This window comes from Lagopus leucura, unplaced genomic scaffold (genome assembly GCF_019238085.1).
Source record: "Lagopus leucura isolate 7727_CA_CO unplaced genomic scaffold, USGS_WTPT01 Super-Scaffold_760, whole genome shotgun sequence".
Lineage (NCBI taxonomy): Eukaryota > Metazoa > Chordata > Aves > Galliformes > Phasianidae > Lagopus > Lagopus leucura.
The window spans coordinates 7,395,098-7,411,371 of NW_024962257.1; the positions used below are offsets into that span (position 1 = coordinate 7,395,098).

At 38.4% G+C, this 16,274-nt stretch overlaps 1 protein-coding gene across 1 annotated transcript in view; it reads left to right on the plus strand.

The window, feature by feature from the left end:
* Positions 1-16,274, plus strand: part of BMERB1 (bMERB domain containing 1) — a 46,467-nt gene that overhangs the window by 12,432 nt on the left and 17,761 nt on the right. Inside the window, exon 2 of the mRNA XM_042864647.1 lies at positions 12,618-12,741. Within this exon, the coding sequence (XP_042720581.1) occupies positions 12,618-12,741 (124 nt within the window). The remainder of the gene's footprint in view (positions 1-12,617; positions 12,742-16,274) is intronic.

The following is a 16,274-nucleotide window of genomic DNA, read 5'->3' on the forward strand; positions in this document are numbered from 1 at the left end:
TTAGGGGCCTGTATCTTCCTGATAACAGGCAGGTGAGTGTAGGTAGGGAATTGGCAAGGCCATTACTCTGTCCCTCTTCTCCACTGCTGGAAAGGTTTGGCAAGTGAAATGGAGAGATGTACAGGAATTTCCTATGTACCTCTTCCTGAGCCAGAAGGAAGCCAAGATCTGTGGGAGACCTAGGCAGGCTGGACAGTACTAGTAACGACTCATTATTCACAAACATAGGAACTAAATTGCTGGGGATTTCTGCAAGCAGCAGTTCCTTAGAGGCTGAAACAGTTTACTTCAAGATCAGCTGATTTGCTTCATCTCTACCCATATCCACAAAGTCTAGAGACAAGAAGGAGAAATTGGAAGAGCAGAATATTACAAGAACCTTCTGAGTCTTAGGCCTACTGGGATATTAAAGGCACACTTCTGTCAGGTTAGGTCAATAGGAGAAGCTCTGATAAGTATGCTATGGTGCACCTCCTGTAAAGAGAAGGAAAAATGCCACTTATTTCAGCTTTAGTGAGAAAAATCAGGTTGCATAGTCTCACAGTGACGTGTGAAGTGGTCTGGGGAAAATGGCTTCCACACCTTATTTAAAGCCACCAGGCAAATATGAAAAACCCTGTTGTCAGAGCATCTGACAACAAGAAGCTCAGTACTGATACCCAAACTACACTTCATTTAGAATTGGAAATAACAGTAGGAAGTCTGTTCAATGAGTGCAAATTACAGTACTTTGTTAAGTCTGCCGTAACTCTCTGCAGAACTTATTATATGGACAGCTCTTAAGTCCCACTCAAAACCACTTAATCCTTCTTTATACACAGCAGGAATGGCTGGATGAGGTACCACAGGCTGATTTGTAAATGGACTGCAGTAGTCTTGAAGAGTCTGTGCTCAGTTTAGGCACTGGGGATGCTGGAAGTTGGTCTGAAATGCCCGTGCTGATCATGATGATGCCATTCTAGCATGCTGTAATTGAAAAATTCTGTTTATGAGCTAGGGCTGTTTGCACTCTGTCAGCGTATCTGAGACACAGGCAAAGCCACTCTGTGTTGCTAGATTTTTAAATCTGACGTCACTGAGCAGTCACTTGTAGTCCAGCTTGCATCTGAAGGCATGCAGGTCATCTATAACAATCTTATTCCAGCCCCCAGGAGGGGAAAATATAAACTGCTAAATTTAGAATATGGATATTGAAAACTGTCTCAACTCAGAAATGCAGTTTATATTGAAACAGAGAATGCATTTTCAGCAGACTAGAGAATCACACATGAATCCACAAATAACATCTCCAGGACTCCTTAATTCAGTGGAACTTGAGCTTAAAAAGGATTTTATAAAAAGACTTAATTCCAAACTCCCTATGCTGTTTACGATTCTGTTTTCCTTATTTTTATGCATCTGTCCTCTAAGAAGCTGAAGAGATGTATGCAACTTTGTTATCATTGACTGTAATAGCAATTGGCTGGGGCATGCAAATTGCCTAGACTGTCTTGGAATCAACTTCAAAGTAGAAAGGCTGAGCCCTGTAATTGGAATGTCAAAGCCCCAGAGCATTTTCAAGACCCAGTGTGTGAGTGCTATTATGGTAATGTTTGTTAGTGGACATAATTTTGCATATCCTGAGTTTATTTACATCAGAAGCATTTCTACAAACTTCAATCACATTTAAGAATTCCTTATTTTGGACTTATTAGTAAGGCACTATCAAATGAGGCCTGAGGCTTTTATTTCACTGTTAATGGGAATAAGTTTATAGGAAGTTATATTTATCTATATTTTCAAAGAAACATTTAGTTCAATATTAAGTTTAGACTCCCTAGGCATTTACATTTGTGGGTGCCAAAATTCTGTTTTGTGATCTGTAAATGTTTTTGTATCAGACTGCTGCCATTGCATGCACTACTGAGAAGTCTTCCCTGTCACCCTGAAATTTACTGTTTAGGGGACTATCCAGGGCATTGGGAGTCACAGATCAAAGACATTATTGAAAAACATACAGAAAGCTAGCAGAAGTCTAAACTGTAGAAAAAAAATGTACATGCAAATCTCTATGATAGTGCTATAAAACAGTAGTGTATAAAAAACAAATATAAAGATGTTATAATTATGAAATAAACGAGAGAGTTTGGCAAAGCAGGTTATAATAACAAAAAGAGAATAGATAGAATGCTTACCCACATCCTGGGCTCACTACAAAACTCCAGCAGAGCAGATCTCCAGAAGAGATCCTTGTCTATTGGCAGTCAGCTCTTAAATAGGTCTGGGAGAGGTGCAGCCAGGCTCCACCCCTTCCTGCAGTGCAGCTGAATTGCCTTCACCTGTGCTCCAGGGCTGACTCAGTGCTCGCCTCAGGTGGTCAATCAGAGGTTCAGGCCGTGGCTCAGCAGTTCCCATACGAGTACCAAATCACATACAGATTTACAGCTAGAAATAAGATGTTCTAGTTACAGATAATTAGGTAGCAGACTTTCCTATTGTACCAAACCAGTCCCTTGCATATGCAACGCCCTTAGATCCAGGTGAAAGCAGAGACGGTGTGCTATCTTGACATGGTACATTAATAGAATGCATACTCCAGACTTTTTACATAAAGAGTCTGGAGGCTTTGTGTGGGCAATGTCTGACTGCAGAGAACAAAGGACTTCAAAAAACTAAACTCTACCTTACTTACTGAAAGAGTAAAGCCCCAGTTAACAGCCAGGTTATTTTTTCTGCTTCCAGAGTCCACTCTCTCTCTTGCAACTGCAGATAATTGCTCAGTACCACTTACACACAAAACTTTTGATTTTTTTTGGCACTGAAAAGATGGTGTATTTCCTTTCACTTGGTATCCTCCTTCAAAGACTGCTTCAGAATGTCACTGTTTTGGATTGTTACTAGTTTTTAGTCTAAATTTGTTCTTTACTTAGCTTTACACTAGCTATTATCATTTAACGTAAATAATCATTTCCCCTTTTCCTCATCCTCTCCTCTTAGCCACCAAAACCTCTATCATCATAAGTAGAGGAATCCCACAATTTGACAGTGTCAAAAATCAGGAGAATGCTGAAACCTGAATGCTTAAGTGCAAGATAGAAGAAATGGAATTTATGCTCCATGTACAGGATAGCAGTATAGATTTTAAGTGACATTAAGGATGAGCCTGAATATCACGTTAAATCCTGTGCTTTGCATTAGATTTCTACAAGAACTCAAGACTGATTCACAGGGTCTTCACTGTCGAAGAATGAATGGCTATTGAGAGAGGAGCTGTTTTCTCCAGATACCATTACAACCAGAATGATGTCTTCTAGGTGTAGAGCAGTTTCTTAAACTAGAGAGAGCTTTTTCCTGGGGGAAGTGTAAGATTAAAGGGTTGCTTAATTAGCCACTTAGGAAATGGGAACTGTCAGAAATGACAAAAGACAAAGCCAAGAATAATGACTGCTTATAAATTTGTCAGGATAATAAACAAGACAATTTATTTGATGTCTTGTTTAGAGGCAAGATCTTTACAAATTTACCATTCTGAATTTATGCTGGTATATATCCTTAAATAGGGAGCAAGAATAGAAAATGGTCCCTAAAATAGCTGAGGATCATCATTTAACCATCAAACTTGCAGTTAGCAAAGTGCTGGAGACCATCCCTAACTACCAGTCACCATTACTGCCTGAATTTCTATTTCTATTTAGGAATATGAAGTTGAATTAGACAGATCAGGATTTTTTTTAAGGTTCAGTTTTAAAAACAGCTTTTCTTCATTGCAATACTACATTGAAACACAGCATAAAAGATGCAGAGCAACAAAGAATCTCATTTGGGTGTTGGGCAGGTACAAGCACTTTGTAACACATCAGACATGAAAAGAGTCACTGTGTGCAATGCTTCCAAGTATGATACCATAGAAACCAAAGGGCTTTGAGAGTTAAAGGAAGGAGTTAATATTGAATACTGTGAATGTAGAGTTTATAGTCCAAGAGAAATCTCAGTAAGACCACAGTGCACAAATGCCTGAAATAGGAAATAATAGACTCCTGCTAACATGGATTTGGAAGGTAAATAATGAAAAATAAAAGGTCAAAGCTTGAAGATAAGAACAAGAAAGTAAAGAGCAAGGAACTCAAAGAGAATCCTTTGATAACAAGGGTCTCTTAGATATGGAACAGGGGACAGTGATTCCAGAAGTGCAGTGGGCAATTGCACCTAGTCCTTTTTATGATCTCTTCTTATCTAATTTTAAAATTGTCGTACAATAGGAGTGTGAAAGTGAGAGTTTTGAAATGGAAAGTCAGGTTGTAATATGGCTAGACTGTAAATCTAACTAATGATTTAAAACTAAAACAAACAAACAAACAAAAAAACCCAACAAACAATATTAATGGCCTGGACAAAATATATATTATACTTGTGCTGGTGCACTCAGACCACAGGTGACTGTTTAAACAGAGCCATTTCCACTTATATCAGATGAACTTAATATGCCCTAGAAGGAAATAACAGGGCAAGGAACTCATCTCTGGTGTTTTTTAGCAATAGGTGGCTTGGTTTTCTCTCATCATGTTATGGTTTACAGACTCATTCAAATTCAACAGAGTAATAAATGCCAGTTCTCTTTTGGGACTTGGCTTCTTTTTTTATTCTGGCATTCTTCTTTCCCTCTGCTTTGACCAAAGGCTGGCATATCACATCCCAGTTCTACAGAATTCATCAGACTGTTAGTCAGTTTTAGACACAGAATACTAACAGATTTCTGAAAAGCTGAGTCTGCTCTGAGTTCCAGCACTTTTTCCATACTTACTCCTTCAAAGGCAAAAATAGCTGCATGCCTCGAAAGGCGATTTAAATATGACAGAATGCAAAAAAAGAGGAAAAAGATAGGTTGAAGTGAAAAACATTGAGCACTGGATTAGGAGAAAGGGCCTGCAGGTCTGATTGTCTTCACAATATAAATTCACACTTTCCTGACTCCCTGCCTATGCTGCTTTTTTCCCTGCAGTTCATATGGTATAAGGCTTGCTGCTAAGCCTTCTACATAGAAGATAACTACAGTTTTGCTTCATTTATCATTTTGAAGTTACTTACATGTAGCTGATCAGAGTATTCAAAAGTAGAAGAAAATACACGTAACGTCTTCAAGCTGTGCCTAAAACTGCACATACCTGCAAGTCGTGGTAGCCTATTAGAACAGAAGGGAAACATTTCATAGATTATGTAAACATTATCTTTAATATTCAGTGTTGAATACTAAACCAGACTGAGAGGTGATCAAATACTGAATGAGAAGATGAACAGAGCAAAATAAAGAATCATCCACATATGTCTTCCAATTTTTGAAGGTTTCAAATTCTTCTGAATTCACTTTTGGTATTTATTATGTGATCAATAACCATCTTTTTAGGCTTCCTGTGCCTTTTCTGGTCTTTATTAATTCTGCTATTGTGTCCTATAATCACCAAATTTTCCTTTAATTACTAAAAAAAACCAACAAAAACATCCCCCCCCCCCCCCCCCCAAAAAAAAAAAACCCACAACCCCAAACCTATTTCCATAAGCAATATAGGCAAAGTAGACAATCAAGGATGATGAAAAGTATTTTGTATTCTCATCAGTTGCAAAATAGAAGTATTTTCAGTGCAGCTAATATTGCAAAAGTGCTTTTTACGCTGATTATAAGCGTTACTATGAAAGCAGATTTTCCTTCCTCCTACAAACAGCAAGTTTAAATGTATGCTAATTCATTTGTATCATCTCAGAGAGGTGTCATGCTTCTCTATAGGTTGCAGCAGAATCTTTCTACAGGTATGAATTTCTTCCCTCTTGATTGTGGAGTTGCTGAATGGACTGCAGACTTGAAGGGACTGCTCTGGTGTAGTGGTTTATCTCAGAATATAGGTGATCTTGAAGCAGCACAGTAAGCAGCACAGAAGCAGCACAGTAGACAACTGAGCTCAGAATACTGAACTCAGTATTTCAGTTTAGTTGAAGCACAGACACAACTGTTACTCCCCACGAAAAAGAAAATCACCCATCTCCTTTTTCTTTTTCTCCTAATGATTGTTCAGGAACAGGGATATTTGGTGACTGTGATATTCCCTGAGATCCTGGCATTTAATCAGCTTTCAGTGTGCATCCCTGGTGCTTTTCTGCCAAAGAGGTTCCCATAAGGTTCCCGTAAGGCCAATCAACCAGCCCCGAAGTCTGCCCTGAGACATGGAGCACATGAAAAAACAGCCGTGGGATTTCTAGTTGCCCCACTGTCTAGCTGAGATGCTGAAAGTTTGGATGCCTGGTTTAAGTATTTCAGGACTCCAAGATTACCTCCTGTGCATCTGGGAGCTGCACTGCAATTGAAACTTCTGTTTCCAGTGCCTTCCGGCTGAGCAGCAGAGAATTCAACAGCTCCAGAACTACTCTAGATCCCCAGACACTGATAGGAAAGCAGGCTCTTTGCATAGAGGCGTTCCCTTTGGCTCTATAGTAAATATACTGAACCAAAGAATAATCCCCCAAATACTCAGAATTCCACTTCACCAGCATTCTATAGCACAGAATGACCAGTGTTACTTGCAAGAGCAAAGAACATCTAGCTGCCTGTTGAGGATGTGTGCTCGGTCTGTCAGCTGAAAGAGCATTTCATGGCTCTTACATGCTACTGATTCTGAAATGAGTAACTGTGTTGCTCAGCCCATAAAGAAATATTAAAAAATCATAACAACCACAATAAGAAAGCAAACATTTTCAGCTTCCTGCTGGAGGAAAAATTCAACTCTGTCATCTCCAATTCCTATGGATTTTTTTCCAGAAAAATAGTAAATAAATAGATAGATAGATAAATAGATAAATAAAAAAGAAACCTTGATGAAGGCTTTGTCGAAGGCTTGATGCAGTAATGAGGAGCATTTCCATTGATTAGTGAAGGTGGAGGAGGATCAGCATTGGGTACAACAAAAGCTGGCAGCTCTCAAAGCGTTAGGCAAGCCCTGTGCTGAGTCACAAGACATGGGGAAGGGCAGTCCTCACTGCTAAGGGTGCCCTCCATTGGTATCTGAACAAGGGGTGTCAGAGCAGACCTGGAGAAAATAACCAGTTGGCCACAGTTCGGATCTCCAGGAAAATCCCTAGCAACAAGGCAGTGCTTAGGTCACGTGGGATGTCAAGTCTAGGTCTTGAGATCTACTGCCAAGCAAAAGGAGGTAGAAAGGACAGGGAGCCTCTGCTCAAGTGTCACAAGGCCAGACGCCTGCACCATGTCTGAACCAAGCCAATGTGCTCAGAGCTGTGCCAGGATTCCATGCTGGTACTGTCCTGTGCCACCTTCTCTTTCCCTGAGTCTCCCCATTTTAAAATACACAATATTGCCTGCATTGGGAAACCAGAAACAAATACAATGCAGCTATTTGTATTGTGTTTAGCTATTAGCTGTACTGATACGATAATTCCAGCATAAAACATTGAAAACCATTCCACAGACATGCCAAATTTAATCATTCTCAGGATTCACAGTAATAGAATACAGCAGCAGGCTAGATTAGGAATGAATAATTAGATGTAAGATTTTTCTGCTCAGGTTAGTTATTTGCTATTGCATCTGCTCCACATCAGTTAAATCAAAAAGAAAAAATAAACAAAACAAAAAACCACCATGGTACCTGCACCTCTGCATGCATTTGAGACAACAATATGTGGTGTAGTAAAAGGGCTGACTGGTCAGTCATGCCTCCAGGTGACAAGCTAGTAACAAACTACATGAGTCACCTGGTTCTTTACACATTAATACTTTTTTTTTTTTAATCTGGAATGTTTTGTATGATACCAGTTTATTTTTCTGCATTATGCAACTACTTCAGTTTCTAACAAGTGTGGGTTTTTGTTTTTGGTTTTGTTTTTGTTTGAGTTGCACAGTCTGGTTCGCTTTTCATCTCTACTCTGAGCCTCTGGCTTACTTCTGCTTGGCTCATCAACAAATAGGGGTCTTGAAAACCTTGATTTTTAAATCCAAAACAGCATTGGGAATGCACTTGTTCTGCTAACATTTAATATACTTCATTGAAAATGGATTAGTTTGAGAATTTCTTTCAATTCTTGAGGAAAGACCAATACAGACTTGAATTCTGAACAAAATTTAATCATTAATGGTATTTTAACAAGGATTATTTTATTACTGGACAACAAAAGGGAGTGGAAATAGGCCTGAAATTACTCAGTCTGAATCCAATCCAGATCAGCAATCATTTTTAGCTGATGTACTGTAGCTGGGTGGGCTGAGCAGCTGTTTGTTGCTCAGTGTTATCTACATCCAACAAGCCATACAACCAGATTGCACTGCAGTCCTTCCAAAGCTCTCAGAAGTCACAGGCTGATGAAACAGCGTCTTCTTTAAGATAGTTCATCCCTTTTGAATATTTAAGAAGTGGCAGGATAGTTGGGTACTAAATACTGAGGTGATTATTCAAGGCTCAGCAATTCACAGTTTCCAAACACAACAAATTCGCAAGTGTGGAAAAGGATGAACAATGTCCTGAAGAGACACTGTGATCCATCAGACCTTGAACTAGCTCTGCTACAGACTTGCTGTGTATTCATAAGCAACTCATAATTCCTACTGCCTCTGGACTGCACATTGTCTGTGTGCTGCTATGGGTGTTCACAGAATAGAGGTCTAATTGTTGTTGAATGCAACCTGAATAACAATGATATAGTTTAGGTTCCTGAGGCACAGGTTTGGTATTATTTGCATTATTAATATACTTCACTTTCTCTATGCATCTGTTGTTTTTTTTGTTGTGGTGTTTAGTTGTTGTTTAAAAAAAAAAAAAAGAGAGATGAAGATAATAACCCCCCCAAATGAGAGTTAGTAGAATTAAACAAGCTAATGGTTGTAGAGTACAATGAGCTTCTCAGTGGACTACACTGTGCTTGCATCAAGTGACAGCAGCAGGATTCTTGCTGATGATTACATTTCTGTACAGCATTTCTTACCAATTGTTCTCAAACTATTACTTGGTACAGTGCATTCTCCCATTTCTGCTTTTGTTGCTTCAAGCTTCTTTTAAAGTTTTCTTTGTGCTTACCAACTTACTAGATATTTCACTTTTTTGTTGCTTTCATCACAGGTGGCTAATGTTCCATTTGTCATTGGCATGCTGAGGATGCAGTGTAATCGTTAAGTTAATAACCGTTTTAACTATGCCAGTCTACATTTAAATTGAAGCAAACATATGCAGAAGTAGCTTCTGTTTTACCTCTCCACTCAATCTCATTATATGTAATAGCTCAATAATCTTATTTCTATATAGTAATTATTTTCATGTTAATATCCTTTTGTGCATAGAGTAATAATGTTTTACTTGTTTCTTTGTCACTGGAAATTATCCTGGGGATTCTACAGCATGGAATAATTCAATCCTGTCACTAGCTGTGACTAATCTGTGTTGCTTTCTCTTTTGCTTTATGAATTCTGGCTCATTACCAGACTGAGCTTTGATTTCTGTAACAACAATATATGCTAAAAAAAAGTTGATTGAGACATCTGCTTTAAATAAAATGAAATGTTTCTCCTTTCTGTTATGAAAAGGTGAGAGACGTGCACGGAGCTGTACAGAACCATGTCTCAGAGCATTAAAGGTGTCATTCATCACTAGGGCAGAGCTAGAGCTTTACTTGAAGCCTTAATAATGCTAACGGATTCGTTTCCAAGAGGTTTCATTGCAGGAGCACAAAACATTTTATGAGCAATAATTATCCTTCAGGATAGGCCAGTTATCTTCAGTACTGGTAGAGAAGTTCAGGCACAAACAAGTTGGCGATTTTTGAGAATCACAACAATGAAGGTATATGGTGGGAATCCTGACCTGTGGCCTCTTTAGGGGCTTGTATTTCCACGTATCCTCTCACTTATTCTCTACTGTTTCAAAAGTTCCAGGAAGTACTGTGTTCCAATTGCGTATTTTCCCCTCAAAGCCTTTCTTAAAAATGCATATTCTTCAGTGAGAGCCAAAGCACGTGTCAGTTCTATTGAGTTTGTGAGATCTATGGACTCACATATAAAGTAAATGGGCAGCTGTCAAAGGAGCTCATTTACCTTTGACCTTTTAGGAAGGGAGCTTCAGGAAAGCTGAAGATTTGATGCAAAATCACATAGTTCCTTAAAAGTGTACAGATAAACATGCATGAAGTATGGACTGTATCCTTCAGTTCCTTCTTGGAAGACCGTATGTATCCCTCCAGAACTGGCTCTTTAAAATCTCTTCAAGCACCACAGTATCACCATACTCTGTATCCTCACCTCCACATTTCTTCCTGTTTCAACTGTCCTGTTTGTTTGTTGGGTTTGTTTTTTTTTCCCTCAGAGTTGCTTTAATTCAACTCTTCTTATTTTTCCTTCCAGTCTGAAATGTCTATGAGAATTTATTTACAGTATGCTCATGGGACATGTACTGCTGTGGAGATAAACTGCAATACTCCTTTGTCTCTGTGTTGATCTAGTTGCATCCCTAAGTTTGCAGGCAGGTTGTGAACTGAGATCTTACGGTTTCTATATTTATTTACCTCTACTTTTAAACCTGTGGTGCCTTGCTTATATTTTGGATTCCTTTGAAATCAATATAATTTTGGATACCTTTCAAGAATATTCTCTCTGGTTCAAGCACACGTTGAGTAGGATGTGAAGGAGAATCTGTGACTGTACTGCAGGGGTCAGACTAGACTAGCGCTTGTCACAATAATTCTAGCGCTGACTCTAGGCACATATGGCATGAGGTTTGTTCATAATTCCCTTCCTGAAGTATTGAAATCACGGTGTGATCTGACCCAGAGGGTAAAACTGGGGCACTTAGAGCTAGAATTGCAGAGTGGGATTAAGGTTCCTCCTTCCCCCCCATCCCTTTTTCTGAGATCTTGAGAATTAATTTTAAAACATGTATATGTGTAATATGTCTGTGGCTCAGTTTCCAATTACCAATATTATTGGCTTTAATTCATGGTAGCTTCCTATTTCCTACTTAATATGTTTTTGAGAAATAAATTTTCAAATCTAATTTTGCAACAGTTAAAATAACTCAACAGGCCTGAAAAGCAACAAGAGGCAAAACTATACTTAGAGGATCAATGTTTTATTGAACAGCAGTCAAAAGAATGTAGAACATCTGTTGAGTACTGTATTGCAGTTCTGACCACCTGTTAGGTAGGTGGATTTTCAGAACACTCAGGAGCCTTACTCTTTACATGTCATTACTTTGTCAGTGACAGAGCTGTAACAAAACTTCTTAAACCATCCACGCTATACCTCAAGTAAATACACCCCAACACACACAATGATTTCGGATAAAAAGCCCATCTTCTAGAGGCAGTAAATAGCCTTACTCTATCAACCAGTTTTGCAACCTGAGTTTTAAGAACAACTACTGTCAGATGGCTGTTGTTGTATGAGAGTGATAGTCATTTCCCCCCCCCCCCAATATTCGGTTCTCTTAAAAAATTAATGATTTCTTATATTTTTTAATTTAGTTCCTTTCTGCTGAACTGAACACAGAAATAGCAGGCAATACTAACAGGATAACTTAAAACAAGAAGAAAGCCAAAAGAGCCTCCTTGCCCCTCAAAAAAGAAAAAAAAAAAAACCAAAAACAAAACAAAACAAAAAAAACTCAAGGAAAAAAAATATAGGGCCCAAAGAATTTATTTTTCTATCTTCTAGAATTCCATTAATTTGTTTCCATATTGGGAGAACAGGTCTTTGTAAAACTAAGCTGATGCAGAGAGATGCATTTTCTGACGATTTTTTGGTTGAGATTTTGTAGTTTTATTTCTACTCCATGTTCCTGTTGGAAATTCTTCTTAGCTTAGTCCATCATGAGGGACTTTGGAATTCATCTCATAATTAGTTGAGCAGTTCTTTTTTTATTTGAGATACTTTTTGGCTCCTCTATTCTGCATAATCATTTTGACCTCTCCTTTTTCTTGTCTTTTTTCTTTTTTTTTTCCCCCCCTTTTTCATGGGGTTGGAACAGGCCTCCTTTCAGGGATACGTCTGCCAAAATACACAGGCACTCTATGCGTTAGTGTCTCAAGTCTTGTTTGAAATTAATCAGTGCTCTCAGTAGGAACGCTCACCTCCTCAGAGGAATAGGCCCTACATCAGTTCCAGTCACATCTTTAGCTATTCTCTGGGCTGTGCTGTTGATCGTGCTGAGATAATGGAACGGCATGAAGTGTTTCAGGAATTGGGAATGGGAGTGGGAAACCCTCATTGGTTTACACTAAGACAGCACTCTTCATGCTTGCAAGTAATTGCCTTGAATGAGCTTGGTAGCTAACGCTATTCTTTCAAAATGTGTCGTCATACCAACTAAGGAACCGGAGCTGGAGTGAACACACTGGGTTAGGATTCCCCAGGGTTATGATAGATTCTGACTAGAAATAAAGGTCACTTGACTTACGGATTCTTCAAAATGGTTACACTGAAAGTAACAAGCAAAACACCACAGAAACCAGTGAACGTAGCACTCAGCTAGAAGATGCATTAATAGCACTTACTCCATAGCCAGGTAGCTCTGTAGTTAAATTTGCATTCCTAAAAAGCCCTGTTAAGATAGTTTGACCAGCTTCCTTTATTTTCTCTCTTCTTTCACATGCAGATCAACTTGACATCATTTCAATGGCTGAAACAACAATGATGCCCGAGGAAATAGAGCTAGAGATGGCAAAGATCCAGAGACTTCGGGAAGTCTTAGTCAGAAGAGAATCAGAACTCAGGTTTATGTAAGTATCAATTCCTCTCGGAAACACTATGCAAAATTAATCAAAATAGGAAAGAATGATACTTAGAAGACTTTTATCTGCTTGACATTTTAAAAGGAAGAAAGATAAAGAGCATCCCAGCTAGGTGAATGCTTGCAAAATGCCACTGGGAAATGATTTTTGTAGTTGCAAAGGAAATTGTCTTTTTTATTCAGCATGATTTGCAGACGATAAAAATGGGATGTGTTACGTAGAAAAGGAAACTTCAGCAGAGTACATGTCTACAGAGCATATTTTTATACCTGACTTCAATCCTTTGTGGAAAGGATATTTGTCTGAAGGAAATATTAACAGGTAGGAGATTGGAGCTTCTAAAGTCTAAACTATTTCAGGCTTTATTTCTCACTTCATTAGTGGTCTTAGTTCATGACACAAGAGAGCACGCTGTGTTCCACAGTAACAGCAGCCAAGATTTGACATTTCTAAATGAAAGCCATTAAGTTATAAACACAAAATACATTTCCATAGATCAAATTAAATAACAGTATTCCATGAGAGATTTTCAAAACTGCCGAAAAGGTCAGGCATAGGAGCCCAAATGAATGTTAATGAATACCAATAGAGTTCTGATGATGGAGTCCATAGAGTTTGTGTTCTTAAATCGCTGAATCACTTAAATCACTTAAATTAGCACATGCTTCTTTTAATAGCCTTTGGGAATTAAATATATATATCTATTTGACTTTGTCTCATTAAAAAATATTTTTTACTTTTTATTCCTAACAATAAAGACAAATGAAAAGGATGTTGCAAGTAATACTCAAGTAGTACAGCAGCAGATGTTCTTTACTGCCTTTCATTCTAAATAGCTTTCACTCACAGTGAGTCAGCTTTATTTATCTTTTAACAACATGCTGACTATTAACCTCCTGTTGGACAAACATCACAACTCAGTTATCTCAGTGGTCCAAGTTTTGTACCTGCTTAGCCAGACAAGTTACCTAACTCTAACTCATGGACATGATGGAGAAGGCTTTTTACACAGCCATATGTATTTCTTTCATTTATTTCCTGAAGCAGTGGATTGCTAGTGCTCCAAGACCAGAAATCTATGATAGGTTATGATTTTAAGTTATGTTAGGAGTTGATTTCTTCTGACAGGACTGGATTTCCCCATGAATTACTTGTAAAACCTGCATGAAATTGTGCTTGATTTGACTTGGACAATGTGCCTGCCAACTAGTAGTGCTGCACCTATGCTCATACCAGGGAGTCAAAGATCAGCTCTAATGAGAACCAGATCACTTTAGATCTTATACTTCCTTTAGCCTTTTATTCTTTTACAACAAAAGAATAAAACATACAAATAGTAATGGAGAAAATGTTTGCATTCCCATTTTTTCTCTCATGCTGTGAGAGAAGTGAGCAACAGAACAGAAATTCTTTTGATTTAAATTGGGTGGTTTTTAGTTCCTACCAAAGCATGAACAAAATGATCAACTAATAAATTCCATATCAGTTTCACATCCAGCCATAGATTATATGTTCTCTTTTAAAAAATAATGGTTCATTCTTCTCACTGTCTCGCTGAATTTCTCAGTTTTTGTATTCACATGTAGCCAGATCCCAAAGCTAGAAGAAAGCATATTGTAGATTTACTTCAAAGAAAAAAAAAAAAAAAAAAAGAAAGAAAAAAAAAAGGAAGTAAGCTGGAGAGCTTATGTTCTGAGTGTATCATCAGCACTAATGATGCTCTCAGCTTTACTTAAACCAGCAACCACCACAGCTCTTCACAGCATGGACATTGTATTTTATAAGCATTTGCACTCAAGTATAAGAAACAAAACACTCCAAACCAAACCTGTTTTTGATGAAAATCAGTGCAAACTCTTCCCCTGTTAGAGCTATGGAGGCTTAATCCCTGGAAAAAACTTGTTCTAACTACTGATTGAAATTATGGTTTTCCTCAAAGAAGAAGTACAAAGCAGACTGAGATAGAATAATAATGAAACTCACTGTCACTGATTTTTGAAACAGCTCTGCAATAGTGTTTATTGAATTTCAATACTGTTACTGTTATGTCAGTATTTTGCATGAAGAAATGCAGTAGCCTTGAAGTAAAGCGCATGCAGCAGAGAACTGATCCAGGTTAGCATAGCAGCCAGTACAAACGCAGAAGAAACAGGTCTAGGAAGGCCTGGACGCCCAGAGGGACAGCAGTCAATTTGCATGTTCTCACTCTTCTATACGTGAATCAGCTGATGTGCAAGATCATCGTGAATATTCTTTCAGGCAGTTCCTCAGCTATTGTCTGTATAGTATGTCTGTGGTTTTTTCTCGGCCTCAAGGAACACGAACTCCAATGAGGGAGTCCTTAGCAAGATATACATTCAGCTTTGCTTACATTGAAAGTTAAGGCACTGAGGCCTTATTGTAGTGGGTGTTAATGTAAGGATTAACATTACCTTTCCTCCGCTAAACAAAGTAACACCAGTGACTAATGAAGTCTGTAGGACAACAAAAGGGATAAATGAAATATGTCGCTCCTCTGTCATTACAGCAGTGTACATTACTGTGCTCACAGGTGCTAATACTTCAGTATCTAAATAAAATCTTTACAGAGTGGCTCATCATCACTAACAGCTTTAGAAGAGTCACCCTGTAGGGTGAAAGAAAGAGTAGGACGGCAAAGAAATCAAAGCCAGTTACTTAATCATCATTATTAACTCAAAGCAAGACCTGGCAGATCTGAGGAAAGGAATCAGGCAGTGGAATTAAGCTTAGAAAAAAATTGATTTAATGGTATCGAGCGTAAAAGGCAGTACTGAGCAGTGTTCAAAAACCATGCAACACTGTGTATGTGGTTCTTTCTGATATAAATCCAAGCAGATTCTGTTTGCCCTCTTATCTTCCAGCCAATGCCTATCACACATATCAGTAAGTCAACACTGGATTTTCAGTTTTCAAAATTAAAGAAAATGCCCATTGTATTTGAACAAATTTCACATACATTTCTGTGATCACGTATTGATTTAAAATACCAAAACTTGTTCTTTTAGTTAATTAATTCCTCTCTTTTTAGTTCCATCTCTTTGCAGCAGTATCACTGAATAAGCAACTTACTTTGTGCTCTACAGGATGCTGAAATTACTTACAGCTTTGCTCCAAGTCAATGACAAAAAGATTCCTCTCTCCAGGTAGAAAATTTCCACCTTTTGAAAGAGATTTGGAGTCAGAGTCACTCTCAGGATACTGAAATCAGTCACCAGATAAGAGAACTCACCCTGCTGCAGGTTCATGGTCCTGGTTAAAGGGGAAGGGCACCAATAATCCCTTTAACAAGGAACACACTTTATACTTCAGTTTTAGAGGGAGCCCTTTCCACTGTGGAACCACAGGAGGCAATGCCAATGCCTGCTGGTTCTCGTGGGTGAAACAAGCATTTAGACTGTATGAAGGAAAATGAGATGTGTGGCAGCTCGACCACATGATACAAAATGGCCACCCAGTCTGTGAGAACTCAACCACGTGATACAAAATGGCTGCCTGGTCTG